Here is a 21,683-nt window from a genome sequence, read left to right on the forward strand (position 1 = left end):
TCTCAGTTTTTTAACTCTACCTGGAATTAAACATGTGACAAGCTCCTTATGAAGAGGCTACAGTTATCGCCATAATGATGGATTCTTTTTTTAAAAATGCATTCCATTTATAATTGTAACGCAATTAAATTTTTTTTAATCAACAACACTATCTATTCAATGATCCACAATCTCTCTTTACAGCTAGCTATTCATGTTTTTTGAATAGTTTCAGCATTCCTATTTAAAGGTATCACAAAATAGCCACAAATAGCACTATTTAACTATAAGACAGGTTTAGTTGATGGTGGGCTCAGTATTTTACTAAAATAGGTTATCACAATATTCTAAAATAATAATAATAATAATTAGAATTAATTATTTAAAAAGAAATAGTGCTGTTTCAAGCCAATGGTATTTTACTTAAGTCTGTCAAAACATTCAGTAAAGTGTCACCCGAACACTTGCTCCCAGAAACTACAGTAACATCCGCACACCCGGAAGTAACACCCGGAAGTAGTCACAACAGTGTGCGGTTGCTATGGATGTAGAACAGTCGCTCTATATGACAGTTGGGGTTTGGTAAATATTTACGTGATGGTTAACACTTACCACTGTATGATCAATTCGTAGTAATAATCTTTAAACAGTGCATGCTTACCTATCAGAGAAGCTTATGTTTTCGACGAATAAAAGTCGAAAGGAACGACATACCAAAACAAGAGCTAACGTTAATGTTGTGACATCTGAATGTGATTCAAAACCGCCCGTCGCGTTCATACGCTTGTGTTTGGTAAGTGTGCTTAGTATTGATTTTGAAAATCCATAGTAATGTAGCATGTCTGTGGTGTGCTAAATTGTGTTATGTATTGGCTGAATAGTTACTGGCCGTAGCTTGAATTCTGTGTAAGGAATAGCTACTGCCTGTCAGTCATGTTTGAATTTAGTGCCAAAGAGTGAGACTCTTAATACCAGTTTATCCTTGCAACTCATTAAGTCATTTTGGATGTTACAATCATTTGTTTAGTATTAACTAACCATGATCATGTGACTTTGCACAGTTTATATAGTGCCGATGTCAAGATGTCTGTGGAACTGGATGTATTTGTTGGAAACACCACCATTATGGACAAAGAGGTGTATCAACTGTGGCTGAATGGATATACAGGTAAAGTATAAATGAGACCATGAGCTATTGTAATATCTGTATAAAACATTAATAATATACTAGTCGATGTGGTCGCCCTCATAGTGAATGATGCAGTGAAGTTCCGGATAGAAGGAGGTGTGATGGAGGAGTGTGAGGCGAGTGCAGAAGTGCTGCTCAGTGACACCATGGACCAGTACAGAACTTTCCAGATGTGTGAGAGACTTTTGCACCACCCAGCTAAACTAGCCAATCAGCTTCTATTTCAGATACCGCCAGACAGACAAGCCATGCTCATTGAAAGGTATGCACTGGTTTGCGTCTTGCCAATTTAAATAGATTGATTTGGTCATTATTCAATTTAAAGGGGTCATATGAAGCTTTTTAAAAGACCATTATTTTGTGTATTTGGTGTAACAGAATATGTTGACATGCTTTAATGTTCAAAAAACACATTATTTTTCAAATACTGTACATTATTGTAGGTCCTCTATGCCCCGCCTCTCTCAAACACTTCGTTTTCTACAAAGTCCCTCCTTCCGACAAGCGCAGTCTGCTCTGATTGGCCAGCTGACCCAGTGCATTGTGATTGGCCGAACACCGCAAGCACTCGTCGGAAATGTAACGCCCCTTACCATAATCGCGAGCTTCATCTTTCAAAATAAATGTAAAGACAGAGCCCGAAAGGGGAACAGAGTCGCGTGACAGATACAGTGATGAAGCTGGTATGTGTTTGCAGTACACAAGCCACGGTTAAGACAGCTGACTCCACTGTGATCGCTCTCTCTCTCTCTCTCTCACTCTCTCTCTCGCTCTCTCGCTCTCTCTCTCTCTCTCTATTTGCATTTCCTTTTTTAGGTATTATGCTTTTGATGATTCATTTGTTCGAGAGGTCCTGGGAAAGAAGCTCTCCAAAGGAACCAAAAAAGACCTTGATGATGTTAGTTTAAAGACAGGCATTACGCTGAAGAGCTGCAGAAGACAGGTGGGCTGAAGGACTCCGTTTAAGGATGTGTTTACACTTGAAGTTCCATTCTCTTGGTTCTATTGGTCAGGTCCAAAAAAGAAAATTCAATAATTAGTCCAGGTTAGCTTAGTGTTTGTCATTTTTAACACCAAACCTAAAGATACAAAACAAAAGGCATAAGGATATGGCCACAACCTGGACAGCTTTATGACATATATTTTGCAAACTTACCAAACATCCGAAACAATGCTGTGTGCTGGGCTACATGCACTTGTTGTATATGCATACATGTGGTGGTATTTTTACCAGCTCACAAAGAGCTTATAAAATGTGTGAAGGAGTCAAAACAGATTTAGGAATTTCTTTTGTTGCACACACGGAGATCTGCTGCAAGGAGACAGTGGTTCAGATATCTGTACCGAACTATAACAGCCTTGAGCATTCTGTCTTTTTAGGGTTGCGTCTTGTGACATCATGTCCCGATTTTGGTTAGTTTATATGTCTTTGGTTCGTGTTGCGTTCATATATCAGTCAAATCGCACCAGAGTTTGTTTGGAAGCACTTGTTTGGTTTGCATCAAGGTTTGTTTGGCAGTGTTCGTACTTATTCAAATGAACCATACTAACAGAGCAATCTCACCAGCGTACGTTTTAATCAAACCAAACCTGCCAAGTATAAACACAGCCTAAGATTATGAACTTCTCATTGGTATCTAAGATTTATGCTTGGATACTTTTCCGAGACCCTTTTGGAAATGAAATGATTATATCCATCTCCTTAAAAACAGTTTGACAACTTCAAGCGAGTGTTCAAAGTGGTGGAAGAACTCAAGGGTCCCCTGGTGGAAAACATACGGCAACACTTTCTGCTACCTGATCAATTAGCCGGGTGAGAAAGTCTCTTTCTGAGACGTTTTTTTTTTTTTTTTTTTTTTCAAACCTTTTTAATTAATCCTGAATGCCGGTAGAACTGAGTTCAGAAAATGAGGCGGGGGAAAAAGAGAGCAGTCAAAGCATAGTTAGAAATGATTATTTTACTATATTACTTATTTACTATATAGGTATCCATTCTTCCAGTAGTATGTTCATTAACATTGTAAGAACGCAAGTTTCCATGAACAGTTGCTTCATTGCTGATTTGGTGTGTTTTCACCTTCTCTTGCTAAATGATCCTGCCAATTCCTCCTCCAGAGACTATGCTGCAATAGTGTTCTTTGCCAATAATCGTTTTGAGACGGGGAAGAAAAAGTTGCTGTATCTAACCTTCCAGGACTTTGCCTTCTGTGCTGGGCAGCTCATCAACAACTGGACTGTTGGAGCTGTGGGTAAGACCAGTTACACAGCCATCTGCAATACTTGAAATTGGTCAATCATGGCAATAAATGGTCAAATATGTTTGTATAATGGCCACTAAATTGTATAACCATTATGCCAGGCAGCCGATTCCCTACATTTGGATTGCTTAATTATGTCTCTTTACCACTCAGGTTATTTTAAAAGTGTTTTATTATTACATAAATAATATATATATATACAGTGGGTACGGAAAGTATTCAGACCCCCTTACATTTTTCACTCTTTGTTATATTGCAGCCATTTGCTAAAATCATTTAAGTTAATTTTTTTTCCTCCTTAATGTACACACAGCACCCCATATTGACAGAAAAACACAGAATTGTTGACATTTTTGCAGATTTATTAAAAAAGAAAAACTGAAATATCACATGGAGACCCTTCAGGGTGATTTATTATTGTCCTAATGTTCTGAATTAATTTGACATCTGCATGTTCTTGAGCATCTAGTCTGAGGTTATTAATAGACACTGTCAGTCTGACCAATTGTGTAGTTTAGAAAAATATTGAGACCGATGAAAATATCTCCTTTTATGTCTTTCTCTGTACTCTCTTAGATAACATGATGGAGGACATGGATGTAGATCTGGATAAGGAATTCCTTCAAGACCTCAAAGACCTCAAAATTCTAATCACAGACAAGGATCTCTTAGACCAACACAAAAGGTGTGTGTGAGCGAGTGATTTGGACAGGGAGAAGAGAGATACGAGTCTGAGGAGGGCCGTTGTACATGTCCAAATGTTGCATGGTTACTCCCTCTGTCTCAGCCATCTGAATAATGAAACCTCTCATCCACTCAGTTTAGTGTGCACTGCTCTGAGGGGTAAAACCAATGTCTTCAATGAGATGGAAGCCAATTTTAAGGTAAGAGGATTTGTTTGCTTGTGAAATAAATGCTTTTCTACATAATTCTTGATTTCGAAATATCTCCTGCTGTAGAATCTCTCAAGGGGCCTTGTAAATATTGCTGCCAAATTAATCAACGCAAAAGATGTTCGTGATTTCTTCATTGACATTGTCGAAAAGGTACTGTTTAAATTTAATAAGAGCACTAACAGAGCTGAAGTGCTGAAGTTTTCACAAAACATTAATTCCTTGTTCTCTTCACAGTTTATTGAACCTTGTCGATCAGACAAATGGACATCAATAGACGTGAACCTCTACCTTACTCATTATACTAACTCGGTACATATCCTTGACACCTTCAAGTAAGTCTCACTATATTTGTTGCACAGTGTGCAAGGTGATTTGTTTTAAACAATTGCTGCATTTGGAGGTCTTTGTTCAGGGGAAATTCTCTTTGAAACCAGTGGGGGTCACTGTATCTTATGCAGCGCACATTGCTTTATCTGTAGTCACCTTTGTTTCCTGTCCAGTCATTTATGTGGTTTGACCACTGTTTCTGTTGATAAAAAACTAAATCATAACACTTGATCACAACACATCATTTGGAAAGTATGTATTTATCCTAAACTACACTGTTTAAAAAAAAAAGAAAAAAGAAAAAGTAATTTATTCATGATGGCAAAGCTGAATTTGCAGCATCATTACTTCAGTCTTCAGTATCACATAATCCTTCAGAAATCATTCTAATATGCAGATTTGGTGCTTAATAAAAGTTTCTTGTTATTATTAATAGTTATCAGTGTTGAAAACAGTTGTGCTGCTTAATATTTTTGAGGAAACCATTAAATATTTTTTCCAGGGTTCTTTGATTAAAGGGGTCATATGATGCGATTTCAATTTTTCCTTTCTCTTTGGAGTGTTACAAGCTCTTGGTGCATAAAGAAGATCTGTAAAGTTGCAAAGACTAAAGTCTCAAACTAAAGTATAAAAGTTAAGAGTCAGCCACACCTACCTAAAACGGCTCGTTCTAACACGGCCCCACATGTCTACGTCACGATGTGGGAAGATTTGCATAACGCCGCCCAAATGTTCACGCAAAGAAAGAAGGCATAACTTTTATTCTTGCTGTAGTATTGTTGCCGCCGCCGCCATGTCGTGAAGGCGCTGTGTGCTTCGTTGTGAAAGCGAAACTACTTTGTTTGGCCTTCCAAAAGAGGACGATATCGCTTCGTCATGCCTGGAGCTGATCCATGCTGGTCGCTGAGGAAATACTTCAACTTCGCGCTGTCCATAGCTGGATCGGCTTTCACCGTGGACGAAGCGGAGTCCAGCCCGGGGTCGTTACATGTGGTTGCCGCAGGCATCACAAAATGGTAAGGGACGTAACTTTTCCGTCACACGCTTGAGGAATTCGGCCAATCACAAGGCACTGGATAGTTGGCCAATCAGAGCACACCTCGCTTTTTCAGACCGATGAGCTTTGTAAAAATCAACGCGTTTCAGAAAGGCGGGGCATAGAGGAGAAACAGTAATGCACATTATGTGGAAAATAATGTGTTTTTTGAACCTTAAACCGCATGAATGCGTTTCATTACACCAAATACACAAAATAATGTTCTTTTTAGCAACATCATATGACCCCTTTAATAGAAAGTTCATAAGAACAGCATTTATTTATTTGTTTTAAGTCTTAACTGTCACTTTTGATCGGTGTAATGCATCCTTGCTGAATGAAAGTATTTCTTAAAAAAAAGTTGTGGTAGTGTATGTAAAGAGAATTTCACATCAAAATATCAAAGTAAACATTTCAAATATTCATGTGTTTACAGACCAAGCACTTATAAGACCAAGCTGAATAAAAGTATATTTTGTGACACATTTTTAAATTTGTCTCCCTCTTTTTTCGCAGGTACCATGCTGTCTGGACCAGGTACATGGGAGTTATCAAAAGTTGCATCCTTAGAATGTACCACGACTGAAGAAGAATCTCCATTTACACCTTTTCTCTCCCCTTCAGAACTCATTTGCATGCAGTCGTGCATCTGATGAATATTAGGCCTGATGTTTAATTTTTCCCTGTTTATCATCTACCTTCTTTAATCCTTTCCCAAATATGTCCCCCCACCAGCTGTCCATCTCTTCACCTCCCTCTCCCTCTATCCCTGCTTCATTCTTTCACCCTTTGGCATCCAGAAGTGTATGACTTGTAAATAAACACAGCATGATTTCCACAGACACTGTCTGCATTGTGTTTTCATTAACTCTGCTTTGTGGGTTTTCCCTTTTAGCAAACCCACTGAAAAAACCCCCCCAGTATATTTGGTAATGATGGAGGTTCAGAACAAGATTATGCACTGATCATACTTGTTTTCACTGACATAATTTGGGGGTCTTAATGGTAAATAACATGCTAACAGTCCAAAGGATGTTGTGGCTTACATGTGAGTCTTTATGAATAGACATTTACTCCTGAACCCTCTGGCTTGATTAGGGTAAGTGGGTGCATGATGGGTGTGAGGTCTGTGTGTGGGCCCACTGGGGACGGGAAAGCAGTAGGGGGCCACAATTTGTCAGACCATAGTGGCACGGTGTACGTGTGTGTTTTTGCAATAATAGTATGTAATGACAGCTGTCAGGCCTACCACATTACTCTAGAGGTGTTCTGGTATAAGAGTAATGGCAAACAGATTTGTTTGCCCTTTTGTCATTTGCAGAGCAAAACAATATTTATTTATTTGTATAATTTGATGAAGCTTGAATGTGATCCCTCAGGAATGCGCAACTGATTTTGTGACTTGACACAACTGGTACAATGTATAACAATTTATTTAATTACATACATCTAAAACCTCAACTATACAAAAGCATATATCACAGACATGTTTTTTATGAATACAAATACTATATTAACATAGTCTTACGATTTCTGTCAAATTAAGTAGTATGTTAGTTGCTATTCTGAATTCAGTATTACACTCTTAAAAATAAATGTTCCAAAATCAGGTTTTGCAACAATGCCATAGAAGAATGATTTCAAATATGTATATCTGTTAAAAGTGAATTTTGTTAACATTGACAAGTACTTTAGCATATAGACAGCCCAAAACACCAATTCTTATTTCATGCTCTATTTTTTGAAGTGAAAGTATACCAGCAATAAGAATGTGAGTCATTCCATTTCCTTTCATTTCTAGTAATATCAGCCTGCGAGTACCTCCAGTTTCAATATTTAGACATGGCAAAAAAAGTGAACAACTTTTCTAAGCAGACATGTGTCCTATCCTCCCTTCTTTTACTCTACCTTCGCCTCCTCTCTCTCTCTCTCTTTCTAGTTTGCTCTCTAGTTTTTGTCTACATTCCACCAACTTCTCCCAAGCTATAAATATCCAGCCGAATGAAAGGAATAGAGAGAGCAAGAGACCGAAAAAGATGGGAGAGATGAAGGGTGACTTGAGGTGGAGAGGAAAAGAGAGAAAGAAAGTTGCAGGCTGTTGAGGGTGAGTTTAAATGAAACCAGGTGGGGTCTCTGCCTGTGTGTGTGTGTGCGCGTGGAGGCTGGCTCATATGTGTGCATGGAGGGGGGTTGGCTGCATGTGTGTGTGTGAGTCTGTATGCTGTTTTCTGTCGTTGAGCTGGACACATTTGGAATTTTGGAATTTGGGCCGCAGACCAGGAATTTTCATCCTGGGGGGTCAGATGAGGAGGGGTCTGGGGGCGGAGGATGGCCGTGCAGGGGGGCTGTATGGGGGTCGGAATGGGCTGTCCCTCTCTCCTCTCTTCCGTCTTTCCCTCTCTTGCATACATTCACAGTCCAGCTGTCCGTCTCCACACTCACTCTATCAGGCTGAGGAGTGAGGATAGAAGAGAAGACGTGCCACCACTGCACTGAAACAAACTAGAGAGGGATCCACCGGAAGAAAAGAAGAAAAACCACTGCATTCAAGAACACAGCAAGAAGAAAGTCCGGCTTGTGAGTATAGCACGTTTGCGAAAGAAAATCTAATATTGCACTGTAATATATTGTCATTGTACTCCAGTTGCTGTTGTTTGCATGGGGTCTTTGGGCCATTGTGGATCTGCTCATCTAAGTAAAGCAGACACGTCAGGCTGAATTGAAGTTATGTCACAGACAGTGGGGCAGAAGAAGATAAAGCTATAAAGGGCAGACTAAGGAAAATTTCAACTGGCCGGTTTGCTCGAGGCGGTTTGAAGGGCTGCACACGTCACACTCACTCTCCAGCTCTCTTCCAAACATCCACGACTACAGACACTACACTAGAGAGAGAACAATCAATCACATTATTCAGCAAATTCCACATCTCCTACCATACATACTGGTGAATATCGTATTCTCTTATATCTGCCAACTTTCCATGCTTACACATAAAATGTTGTTGTGTGTTTTTTTTTTTTTTTTACATTTATTACTCAACCAACCGTCATGATGTTTTTACACATCTCTACATGTCTGAAGTGTTGCAAAACTTTCCAATCTCTTTTCCAACCTCTGTTTCACAACCAGACTAATGCCATTGACTGTACGTTGTTATTTGAGCCCCGTGAGCGTAAAATGGGTGACTTTGTTTACATAATGTTTCTATTTTTAAAGACAAAAGGCTGATTCATACAAACTCCCATCTGTTTATATGAGCTGATTAGATGCGAAAGGCAACAGAATGGGAGCATTACGCACAGACTCTCAAAGGTTTCTGGAGGACACACAAAGGTCAGGGAATTTGTGGGAACTCTTGTGTTTATACCAAAATCATTCTGGCCTCCTTTGGAAGCACAGGTGTTGTTATAAGAATGAAGGCTCAATAAAATGGTTATGTGACATCGGAACAGGGAACACTGCTTTACTGTATTTTTACAGGCCACTATTGTGATATCACGTTTGTTTATGTGTTCTGCTAATTACTTATGTTAGATGTTTTATTTTATATGGCTAGATGCTGACTTGAGCATTCATTTAAAAGCAGAGAGTGTAAATCAGACTGGGGCCTTCTGTTGTAGCCACATTAGTTCTCTATTTTTGGTATTTGGAAATATAAATTTGTCTTCTCTGGGCTGCAAAAGTAAGCAACGTGGAAGTAGTGAGCATCATTGATGGCCACAAAAGATACTTTTATATCTAGAACTTTTCTAATATATACAATACCGTTCAAAAGTAACATTCAAAAATTAATATTTCTATTCAGCAGGGATGCATTACATTGATCAAAAGTGTGACAGGAAGGACATTTGTTACAAAAGGATTCCTATTTCAAATAAATTATGTTCATTTTGAACTTATATTCATCAAAGAATCTTGAAAAAGTTATCATGCTTTTCACAAACATAAAGTAGCACAGCTGTTTTAAATTTTGATGAAAAATAAGAAATGTTTCTTGAGCAGCAAATCAGCATATTAGAATGATTTCTGAAGGATCATGTGACACTGAAGACTGGAGTAATGATGCTGAAAATTCAGCTTTGCTTCATAAGAATAAATTACATTTAAATGACATAAAATAGAATAAAACAGAAAGCAGTTGTTCTTAATTGTAATAAAAATGGTTTCTTAATTGTGTTCAATGTTCAAATAAATGCAACCTTGGCACATACAAGTAAGCCTTTCAATCGTCAAACCCCAAATGTTTGAACAGTAGTGTACTTGTTTCTAGTTGTTGTAAAACAATCTTTGAAGACAATTTTCAGTGTCTGTATATTACTGTAGCAATATACAAACTAATGAGTCACTCGAAAACTTCAGTAACTGCTGGTTAATGATGTAAATGGTGTAGTTAATGTGATAAACTACATTTATAGACACTTGTGTGAACTTGAGGGGAACCGACTTCGTACATCCTCTAGAAAATATCTTGAGACCATTTAGTTAAGAATAACTGCAAAATTAGCTAAGTAACATGGCTGTTACTTTTCTAAGTAACAGCCATGATAGGTGAATAACAAGGGTGTAGAAGCATCTAACCCTGATTGTAAGCCTAAAACTGACATTTCTTGAAAACCCATCCCTCAATTCTGATTGGTTGATTGGTATGTTGTTCCAGGATCAACAAGGATGTTGATCCAGGAACATGTTGTACTTGATGAAATCACATTCACCATTTGTAGATGCCACTACTATTTTGGTCACACTTTAGTTTGGGGACCAATTTTCACTATTAACTCTGACGGTTGCCCCATTGCTGCTTATTAATAGTTTGTAAGGTAGTTGTTAAGTTTAGGTATGAGGTAGGATTAAGGGGTCTAAAATATGATTATGCAGAATAAGGCATTAATATGTGAAAATAGTGAGAACTGCTCCCTAACCTAAAATGTTAAAGATTTTGTGTTGAATGCTTACATCCATGCATTTTAAACTGTGGCTTAAGTGTCCAACTCATTTGGGCAAAAACCACAACCACTGCATGCGTCTATGCAGTCTTTGTTAACAGTACAGCCGTGGGGGTCCCGACATAAAAACCCCACTTAGGTTTGCACAGGTGGAAGGAGAGGAGGTTGTATTCATAAAATTATAAGTGCACTGACCAGCAAGGTTTAAATCTGGAGCCCCTACCTGAATGCTTTGGCCACCATGTCAGATTTTGAATTTAATGCCCAGCTGAGCACACTGAATTAACCGTAGACACGGCACTGGAATAGTGTGAGTGTGTTTATAAGGCTGAACGAGAGGGAGGAGGAGAGCGTTTGTCATGACACGTGTGTGGTCTGCCCATGAAGTCCAGTCTTTATTACTTGTGTTATTGGTGGTCATATAATCACTGCAGACTTTACAAAAGTCTCGGGACTACCAGCCAATCAAATGTTAAGCAAACAAATGTGCCTATTTCCATCTGAAGTGCCCCAAATTTTTTCATTTTGCTTCATAGGTAGCCATTCATCTGATAAAGAAAATTATTAAATTAATCTAAAAATAGTCCAACAGAAAGGGCATTCTGGGTAACCACACTTGACCTTTCCGGTGAACCTTGGGGGGTTTTCCCGTGAATATGATACTGTGGGAAACACAGTGAGTGTCCGGCTGACCGTTATTCAGAGCGCTGCCCACATCCTATCCACTGGCATTCCAGAAGGTCAAGTGCCACTCAGACATCATAGCAGATGATATTACCCACACCTCCACACTGCCCACACTCCGGCCAAGCGACTGGACCATGCTCTTGCTAGCCTCAAGTTTGTTTATGATGGTTGATTTCAGCTTTTTCCCAGTCCGGTGCAACACCACAGGGACAGCCTGCTTTGAGATTTTGTGGGTCACAATTTAAACCATAAGTAGCATGTAGGTCAGTCAGTAGGAGCGGTAAAATCACACAGATGAGAGATTTGCAAGCATGTTTGTTTTGTTGCAGCGTTTCAGTGTGTTTGTGTGTGAAGTCAAAAGTGTTTCTTGTACTGTGACTACAGTAAGAGGCTTGAATCATTTCATGCAATTTGGGAGGAAAAGCACAACAATTCGATCAGGAGGCTGATGCAACTGAGTGTGTGCAGATTTGCACGTCACCAAGTGGTTTGCTGTTTGTCAACATGACAATACTTTTAGACTAGACTCTCTGAACTCTGTGTTTTCAGGAAAGAGCTACTGTTGGGCTCTGTCATGCTGGAGCAGCTTTTGTGTTTCCATACTACACCTGCAAACACTGTTTGTGTGCACACTCTGTGTAAATGTCAATGTATGTGTGCATTTACAGAAAAGGAGGCCAGGAAAATAGCACTGCATTTAATAGGTCTGTGTGATACTTTGACAAATTTTTACTCCCCTCAAAGCCAGAAATGTTTTATAAAAATTAAAGTTAATATTTAATAATTATAGTTAATACAGTTCATAGTTGTTCTTGGGGTGTTTGAATGAAGAAAGCACTTATTCAAACTAACAAAAAAGTACTATACATCAGAGAGAGAATTTAGATAATTTCACTTGGTTTAAATTAACAGTCATTAATGTACTATGAACAAAAAATTAATGAACAATTAGCAATAATAGATCTATATTTATAAATGAACATTAACCCTTTGACAAACGTCATTGTTTTTTCATTAAATAAATTGAACTGTGAATTGAACTACTGTGAAGTGTTATGCTACCATTTATTTTACTTTCAGTAAATATACCATTGCTACTGGTACTCTGAAGTACCTTAGTGTACTGTGTAAATATCATTTTACATTTCATTTACAGTTATGCATTTAGCAAATGCTTTTATCCAATGGGCGATTTGTCAAAAAGCCAACAATATTCGTAATATACAATGCCAAGTTTATTAGACAACTAAATTATGATATCATGGTACATAAATCAAAGTTCCAAGAAATTACCATCAGATACAGTCACTGTACCACAGTACTACAATAGTACTTTTGCACACAGGTAAAGAGCCTATTTAGAACTCATATTCTTTCTATCTCACAATGCATAAAAGTATCATAAAAGAATGAATGGTTATAACAATTCAAAAATCGTGTCTTTTTTTCATTACCATTCAAGTCTAACTGGTATCTTAGGTGAGTTTACGTGTAAATCTTTTTGATTTTGTTGCAATTTTAATACAACCACTAGGGGGAGTCTAGTAATCAAGCAATTTCAGCGGTTGTGTGCATTGCTATTAAATGAGAGGCCCTGACATTACATTAGACTGATATGCTTAATAAAGCTCAAATAAACCACAGACATCTGTTTTCACTTGTAGTTATGACCAATACAGTGGGATCACTTTTATGGGTTCAAGCAGTGATGCATAAATCTTGATTCTGAAGTATTCTCAAGCTGTTTGGTTCTCATCCACAGATTCCTCAGTGTAACTTCATCGCAGCATCATCTAATCCACACCAGAGACTCTACCAGCGTGTGTGTATGTGTGTTTGTGTGTGTGTGTGTGTGAGAGAGAGAGAGTGCATGTCTGTCTGATCCCTTCTCTTTAGTCAACACTCTTGGAGGTGTTTTTGTGCCTGTGCTCATCAGAGTGTGTTGAAGGTGTGTGTGAGGATGCAGCCTGGGAGTGTTTTGGTCTTTTGTATGTGCATCTCTGTGTTTCTCCACCACGCTATTTCACAGCCACCCACAGAAACTGACACCTACACGGTAAGGAGGAACGAAACCTTCCCCTGTCTCTCTCCCTCCCTTTTCTCTCCTTAAATACATCTTCATAATGTTGTTACATCCTTATATCTTATATTCACACATACTATGTGTAACTATGCAATATACATGGTTTAATTTACATGTAAAGTGTGTTACTATGCACTAATTAATGTGTTTTTTCTATAGGAATGTACAGATGGATATCACTGGGATCCACAGACTCAACACTGCAAAGGTAAAACATGTCCCCTCAAAACACTTAAAACATCTAATTCAAAGGGTCCCAATGCAAAACATTCCTATTTCAAATAAATGCTGTTCTTTTGAACTTTGTTCATCAAAAAATCATAAGGAAAAAAACGTATCACAGCTTCCACAAAAATATTAAGCAGCACAACTGTTTTCAACATGAATAGTAATACGAAATGTTTCTTGAGCACCAAATCAGAATATAAGAAAGATTTCTTAAGGATCATGTGGCACTGAAGACTGGAAGACCTTTGCCATCACAGGAATAAATTTGGTATTAAAATATATAAAAATAATTTTTTTAAATTGTAATATTTCAAATATGACTATTTTTAATTAAATAAATGCAGCCTTTGTGAGCATAAGAGACTAGTATATTAGAACAATGGTAATGTATATTACTATACATTAGGGGAAGTCGTGGCCTAATGGTTAGAGAGTCAGACTTGTAACCCAACGGTTGCAGGTTCGAGTCTCGTACCGGCAGGGATTGTAGGTGGGGGGAATGAATGTGCAGTGTTCTCTCCTAACTTCAATACCACGACTGAGGTGCCCTTGAGCAAGGCACCGAACCCCCAACTGCGCCCTGGGTGCCACAGCATAAATGGCTGCCCACTGCTCTGGGTGTGTGTGCACTTTGGATGTGTTAAATGCAGAGCACTAATTCCAAGTATGGGTCACCATACTTGGCCACATGTCACTTCACTATATATTTTAATTAATATAATTTGGCATACTGAAAGCTTATAAATTTAGTGATAAATAACTGTTGCTATGTTAGTTTATAATGTATGTACTCTTAACTATTATTATATAATAATTTTTGTGAGCTTTTTACTCACAAACGCCTGTGTATTCTGCTTTGAATGTGTGTCTGCAGATATAAATGAATGTGAGACAATCCCAGAGGCCTGTAAGGGAGAGATGAAGTGCTTCAACCACTATGGCGGGTACCTGTGCCTTCCTCGCTCTGCCTCGGTCATCCCTGCTCCTGAACCACCCAACCAGATCCACCCCAGCCTGGAGAACACAGCCAGTGAGCCATTCAACCCGTGCCCTCCAGGTTTTGAGCCCCAGGGAGACAGCTGCGTGGGTGAGTGTGTGAAAACAAGCGTCTGTTTTCAGAACAGGTGTCAGACAACCTGCGAATTTGTGGGAATCAGCTTTGTAAACAGTAGCATGCCATTACACAAAGTCACTGAGGTATGTCATGTGTGTTCGGATCAAAATGAAAATGCAAATCGGTTGTATTAGTGAACAAGATGGTGAAAGAGGGGATTATTGCATGCAGTGTTTTAGTTTTGACTGTTAGCGCTTGAATGACTCAGACAGAAACAGGTGGTCAGGGGAAATAGTCAGCTAGTTTTTGCAATGAGGCAACTGTGGGATTTGTGCTGAAGTATTGGCAGTGGGCTGGTAAGCAGGGGGTCGAAGAATTTACTAAGACTGAGGCATCCCAGCTGTCGTCTACCCTAAATAGGAAGCGAATAGAGATAGCGTTACTCAAGACCGCTATGTAGACACAGCGTTCACTTCTCATGAGCTGTGAACCAATAATTGCTGCAATAACTTCAATCCACAGTTATGGCAGCTCCAGTGCCAAAACTGAGAAGACAAAGAAAGATAAAAGCCGAACCAGTGATGTGTCCACAATAAATTTCCATGATTCTGTCTCACAAAAACAGATGTGGATGAGTGTGAACAGGACAGTCACGACTGCCAGCCCAGTCAGCAGTGTTTCAATACAGAAGGCTCCTTCTCCTGCCAGTGTCCAGATGGGTATCGCAAAGTGGGCACAGAATGCATCGGTGAGAAATGAAAAAGCCTGTCTAATTTTGTAGTAATACCACAACATAGTTCACCTCTCCAAATTTTTATTTATTTATACTCATTTATTCATACTCGAGTCGTTCCAAGACTTCCTTGTGAAAAAGAAGTGTGCTTAAAGGGGTAGTTCACCCAAAAATGAAAATTCTGTCATCATTTACTCACGCTCAAGTTTCTTTCTTCTGTTGAGCACAAAAGATCATATTTTGAAAAATTTAACCAAACAGTCAATGGGAACCATTGACTTCCACATTATTTTTTCCCCATACAATGGAATTCATTGAGGTCCATCAACTGTATGGTTATCCATATTCTTAAAATATATTTTATGAAAGTCATGAAAGTGCGGAACAGACCAAAATATAAAACCATGTAAATCTCCTCTGCATTGAAGCTGGTTCATGCAAATATGGTGAAATCAAGATGCATCTCAACTGGTACGATGTCATGAAGGTGTAAATGTTGGCAGACTTTCATTTTGGGTGAACTAATCTTTTAAAGTTTGGATTGGGTGCAATTTCAATATTAATTGATGTTTGCAGGCAAAAAGAGTCGATAAATTTCGTTCCAGTACCTGCAAAGATATTACTAGCTTGACAAGAGCTAATATTATCTTTAAATATGATCTTTTATCTCATATTATGTTATATTATGTTATATTATCTTAATTATATGAATTTATTATTGGGATATTATCTTAATATTTATAATATCTATAAATAATATCAGTAAACACTTTTGAAATTTAGGAATTTTGTATACACACCTATTGATATAATTACTGATTTACTAAGTTGTTCCTTGGGTTAAGTCCCAGAGAAGATTCCAGTTTATGAGTATAGTGTGCCTTAAATTACATAAAATGGCAAGATCATATATCATTGTCTGTTCAGTCATACCAATAAAGAATAAAAATAATTGATATGTGATCTAATTTTGTTTTAATACTTTTCAGACATTGACGAGTGCCGGTACCGCTACTGTCAACATCGCTGTGTTAATGTCCCTGGCTCATTCTCCTGCCAGTGTGAGCCTGGCTTCCAGCTGGCTGGCAACAATCGCTCCTGTATTGGTAAGCCAACCCACACGCTCACTCCCACGCCCCGTTTTGCCATACCCTGAGTCATAGGCCAACCCACCACACACACACACACACATACACGCACTTGGAATCCAAACCCACGTTCTTACACAACTTCATCCTACACCTCATTTTCTTTGAGTAAACGCCAAAATATAAACCAGTAAAAGAACACTTTGTGCATGGTGGAAAATGAGAAATCGAGACATTAAAGTCAGTGTGAATTGCTGTTTGCAGCACATTTAACTTGCATAGTTGGATGCATTTCCAAGTACAACAGGATAATCAACATGAAAAAGTAGGACGGGATTTTATCCATCAGTAATTGATTGGATCATGAAAAGTGAATGCTATGCACCAGAATGGAGTCAAGATGAATTCCAGATTTCTACAATATTGTCAAAATAGCCATTCTGCTTTTTAACATATGGATTACACGTTTTGTAATACTGGTTCAAGGAATAGTTCACCCTGAAAAGAAAATCTGCTGAAAATGTACTCACCTTCAGGCCATCCAAGATATAGATGAGTTTGTTTCTTCATCACAACAGATTTGGAGAAATTCAGCATTACATCACTTGCTCACCAATAGATCCTCTGCAGTGAATGGGTGCCGTCAGAATGAGAGTCCAAACAGCTGATAAAAACATCACAATAATCCACACAACTCCAGTCCGTCAATTAATATCTTGTGAAGTGAAAATCTAGGCTATGGATTTATAAGAAATAAATCCATCAAGACTTTTAACTTCAAAATTACTTCTGACTAAAATACAAGTCCTCTTTCTATAATATTGCTTTCTCCACTGAAAAAGTAATCTTGTCTAAATCATCAGAGTAATATATACAGAACAAGGACGTTTATAAGCAAAAACAGTCCGAAGCCAAAAGTGATGGTTTAAAGTTAAAATGTCTTAATGATGGATTTGTTTCTTACAATCACATAGTTTCATGGGATGTCAACAGGATGAACTGGAGTCATGTGAATTATTGTGGTGTTTTTATCAGCTGTTTGACCTCTCATTCTGATGGCACCCATTCAGGATCCATTGGTGAGCAAGTGATGTAGTGTTACATTTTCATTTTTGTGTAAACTATTCCTTCCAGTTTTTTTTTATTTCAGTTTATTAGGATTATACTTTTCTGTAGAATATCATGTACTGATTAATCGTACACAATAATACCAGGAATGTGCATTAAGACAATTTTGACTCATTGGGTGCTCTAAAATTAAACAAAACACTTCCTTCCTTTAGGGTATCCCTAAAACAAATGAACTGAGTTCTTGATTTTGCTTAAGTGGCCACTTAAATTGATCAGACATTTATTTATGCCAACAAAAATAACCAGTCCAGCTCAGAAAGTATTTATTTTACATAATAATCTTTTGTAATCCTTCACTGTTTGCCTTATGTTTAGTGTTTTCATATACAATCCTGTCTGCTTTGTCATGTTTAGATGTTGATGAGTGTAGCATGGGGGCCCCCTGCAGTCAGAGGTGTTATAACACATACGGGACGTTCCTGTGTCGATGTGAGCAGGGTTACGAGCTGGGGCCAGATGGCTTTGCCTGCAATGGTAAGCTGGGAGTAAACACAAACAAATGTGAAAAACTAAATACACATATTAGAGAAAAATGCTTATGCATCTTACAACAGGAGCAACTGATCATATTCATTCTCTGATTTCAGACATAGACGAGTGCAGCTACTCCAGTTACCTGTGCCAGTATCAGTGTGTTAATGAGCACGGCAAATTCTCCTGTGTCTGTCCTGAAGGATATCAGCTCCTGGGCACGCGCCTCTGCCAAGGTTCACCTCAATTTAACTCTCTCACTGCACACTCTGCTTCCCAATTCACTCATAGGACAAAGAGACATTCTTTTTTTCTCTTTTGAATCTAGACATAAATGAATGTGAGACAGGAGCTCATCAGTGCTCTGATGGACAGACTTGTGTGAACATTCATGGAGGTCACAAGTGTGTTGACAACAAAAGCTGTCAGGAACCCTACGTACAAGTGTCAGAGTAAGTGAACAATTTGGAAATACCACAAGCACTTGCAGGCTATTCAGTTCACACACAGTTATGCATCAGCATTTATGAGATATTTTCTTCTACATAATTGTCTATTGTTCATCAGTAGTGTCTATTTGAGACATACCTGACATGTTTTTTTTTTTGACCTGTTTATTTTTCCATATCTGAGGCCAGTTCTTCAGTCTGTGCTTCTAAGCATGTCTCAACATAATCTGCATTTCCACAAGCTTGAAATGAATAACAGGTGGTCAGGCATTTCTGAAGAAATATCTGGCTAGATGGATGGCATCCAAAATTTTAAGCCAATTTGCTGGACATATGGTACACATACTTGTATAATTTGGTACAGTTGTGGCTAACAGTTATTAGTCATGCAAAAACCTAACCTTGTGGGTACTATTTAGTTTATATATCTCCTTTCAGTTCATCTTAATTCAAACAAGTATAATTCAATTCAATTTAAGTCATGTAAAATGTTACTGGTTGAGTTCACTCTAAAACAGGCCAGTTCTGTAAAAGCGTATTGATTCTTTTCAGTGCAGGTCAGTTCAAATCTATTCAACTCACTTACGTTTTGTCCTGAACAACTTAGTTGAAATCTTTCCTAACTGATACAATTTGCTCTCTTCATTCAGCCGCTGTACGTGTCCCATCACAAAGCCTGGCTGTCGAGACATGCCCTACTCCATTGTGCATCGCTACATGAGCATCACGTCCGAGCGCTCCGTCCCCTCAGATATCTTTCAGATCCAGGCCACCAGCGTCTTACCTGGAGCCTACAACACCTTCCGTATCCGCTCTGGAGATGACAATGGAGACTTTTACATCAGGGTAATTTAACAATGATTTAACTAACTGCATGTTCTGAAAGAATAACTTTATTTAGTGTATAATCTTCTTATACTGAAAACAGACATACAGTATTTATTTTTTTGTCGCTTTCCAGAACACTGATCTGAACACCCTCAAAACAAGCTAAATTTATATCTTGAATAAAGTTTTATTTGTTTCTTACCCCATTGGGAAAATATATTCTTCAATATATATGCTACAGTTCAAAAGTGGGGAGTCAGTAAGCCTTGGTGAGCATGAGACTTCAGTTTAAAAAAATGTTACAGACCCCAATCAGGAAGACCCCTTTGATTCCTGCCAGTAGACTAATACATTTCTTATAGAGCCAAAATTTGAAATGATCCTTGTGCCTGTCATATCTGTTTCCTCAGCAAATCAACAACATCAGCGCCATGCTTGTTCTCGCCCATGCCGTGAATGGCCCCAGAGAGTATGTGCTGGATCTGGAGATGGTTTCTATGAACCCGCTCGTGAGCTACCACACCAGTTCTGTCCTGCGCTTGACCATCTACGTTGGGCCTCATGCCTTTTAACTGAGAGAGCTGTAGAGATGCCCAGAGATGGAAAAAGGGGGTGGAAGAGCACTGATTGATTCATCCAACAAGGAGGGCTTATGTGCTGGATATGTCTGCCAACTGACAGACATCATTACCAAGATTGTAGAGAAGTCATTTTCGTGAGAGATGTACCAACTTATAAAACCTCTACATAAATAATAAAAAGGCTATTAGAGACAGGCACTATATTTTAAGGACAAAATGTAAGCAAGATAACCCACTATATTGTGTCATATGGAAAATGGCAAAGTTACTACCTGCACTATGCAGAAAAAAAAGGTACAAAACCTGTCACTAGGGTGATACCTTTTCAAAAAGGTACACTTTTGTACCTTTTAGGTACTAATATGTACAGATTAAGTGCTTGTATGTATCTTTAAGGTACCAATAAGGACTCTTTAGGTACAAAGGTGTGCCTTTTGAAAAGGTACCGCCCCAGTGACAGCTTTTGTACCTTTTTTTTTTTCTGAGTGTGATTCCAAACCTGCTGTACAACCAATGTAAACTGCCTTTTGTCATTTCTAAAAATAGCCTCTTTCTCAGGATGAGGGCTGCAGCTCTGCAGACTCTTTCCATTGGTTTGATCTTCCAGTTCAGATGTCAGCAATTTTAATCCCTCCTATTCAAATAAATGTAGCAATAATATCAAGGCTGTAAAAAGTCTCTTTTAATTTTCCACTATGTATAATCCATCTCTGCGTTCAGTATTGTTTCTATTCATTGTTGTTATTCGGTAACCACTCAGTCATTCCAAACCTCTACCCCACCACCACCACCACCATCAATAACGCTCATGTTACTTTGCGTAGTTTTTTTTATACCATGCTGCCGTTGTTGTATTTCGATCTTGGATTTATAATAAATTTGATAAGACCATAAAATTCTGGCTCCTGACCCACATATGTTTGCCTTCCCGCTGGGATGTTTTCTTGGCATTTCTCTGCTATGCATCGTCTTCCGCCAACTGGAAAGTCTCACTCACGTGCCCTGCTTAATCCTTCCACCCACCCTTTCGATCTTTGACTCATCTAACCACGGGATAGACTGGAACCCTACTGAGCAGCTGTCCGCCTCTCTGCAGCCTCACTAGCACAAGCCTGACTAGAAAAAGAACGGATTTAGAGAGGTGAAAACTATATATTCAGTATAATCAACAGCATCATGTCTGAGCTATATATGGAAAATGTTTAAGGTGCAAGACAGTGACATTTCATTTAGTAAAGTAGGACAGACAAAACTCAATCTTTTCTGATCAATACTATTTTAGTTCCACTGAGTGCACTGAGATGCAGGTTAATCGAGCTTTCTGGACCTAAACCGTGTCCAATACTGGAAGCAAGAGAGCTCTTTCTCAATTCTCAGAATGACAAAGAGAACATCTCTGAATGGAATCGCTGTGGCCTGAATCATAATAAGAGTTATTGTACTTGAGGCTAAAGGGGTAATGATGTCACAAGACTTACAGTACTTGATTGTGTGTAGGAGGTGTTCTTGTTCAGATTTCATGTAGCAAAAAAAAAATTTTTTTTTTGGATTAATGTTAAATAATATAATAATTAAAAATGGTCTTTTAACTGAAATAGCCATTTAGTAGACAATTATTATAATTATAATATAATGTAACATCTGGTCTTTTTTAATAAAAGTGTCACTAAATAAACATTTAGTCTACCTTTGAAAGTAGTGCAATTTCAGCCAGATGTATAT

The 21,683-nt window shown here is 38.4% G+C and overlaps 2 protein-coding genes across 2 annotated transcripts; both read left to right on the forward strand.

The window, feature by feature from the left end:
- Positions 1–491: 491 nt before the first annotated feature.
- Positions 492–6,527, forward strand: fibpa (fibroblast growth factor (acidic) intracellular binding protein a). Its single transcript, XM_016245328.1, has 11 exons — positions 492–772; positions 1,041–1,147; positions 1,232–1,430; positions 1,985–2,111; positions 2,881–2,981; positions 3,284–3,417; positions 4,003–4,111; positions 4,247–4,310; positions 4,386–4,472; positions 4,557–4,654; positions 6,202–6,527. Exons 2-11 carry the CDS (start codon positions 1,063–1,065, stop codon positions 6,269–6,271), a joined length of 1,074 nt encoding a protein of 357 aa, XP_016100814.1. The 5' UTR covers positions 492–772; positions 1,041–1,062; the 3' UTR covers positions 6,272–6,527.
- Positions 6,528–8,026: 1,499 nt separating this feature from the next.
- On the forward strand, positions 8,027–19,952 carry LOC107561012 (EGF-containing fibulin-like extracellular matrix protein 2). The gene is made up of 11 exons (XM_016245340.1): positions 8,027–8,262; positions 13,078–13,371; positions 13,558–13,606; positions 14,501–14,713; positions 15,306–15,428; positions 16,403–16,519; positions 17,987–18,106; positions 18,220–18,339; positions 18,432–18,555; positions 19,203–19,398; positions 19,791–19,952. The coding sequence occupies exons 2-11, from the start codon at positions 13,276–13,278 to the stop codon at positions 19,950–19,952; spliced, it is 1,320 nt and encodes a 439-aa protein (XP_016100826.1). The 5' UTR covers positions 8,027–8,262; positions 13,078–13,275.
- Positions 19,953–21,683: the final 1,731 nt, after the last annotated feature.

The sequence above is a fragment of the Sinocyclocheilus grahami genome, unplaced genomic scaffold, assembly GCF_001515645.1.
Source record: "Sinocyclocheilus grahami isolate Dianchi unplaced genomic scaffold, SAMN03320097.WGS_v1.1 scaffold23.1, whole genome shotgun sequence".
Taxonomy (NCBI): Eukaryota; Metazoa; Chordata; class Actinopteri; order Cypriniformes; family Cyprinidae; genus Sinocyclocheilus; species Sinocyclocheilus grahami.

Excerpts from the sequence above, each read along its gene's own strand:
- fibpa (XM_016245328.1), top strand. The coding sequence starts at position 1,063 with ATGTCTGTGGAACTGGATGTATTTGTTGGAAACACCACCATTATGGAC. Across the intron at positions 1,148-1,231 it reads GTGGCTGAATGGATATACAG|TGAATGATGCAGTGAAGTTC; the intron begins GTAAAGTATAAA and ends TCGCCCTCATAG. Across the intron at positions 2,982-3,283 it reads CTACCTGATCAATTAGCCGG|AGACTATGCTGCAATAGTGT; the intron begins GTGAGAAAGTCT and ends TTCCTCCTCCAG.
- LOC107561012 (XM_016245340.1), top strand. The coding sequence starts at position 13,276 with ATGCAGCCTGGGAGTGTTTTGGTCTTTTGTATGTGCATCTCTGTGTTT. Across the intron at positions 18,340-18,431 it reads GGGCACGCGCCTCTGCCAAG|ACATAAATGAATGTGAGACA; the intron begins GTTCACCTCAAT and ends TTTTGAATCTAG. Across the intron at positions 19,399-19,790 it reads ATGGAGACTTTTACATCAGG|CAAATCAACAACATCAGCGC; the intron begins GTAATTTAACAA and ends CTGTTTCCTCAG.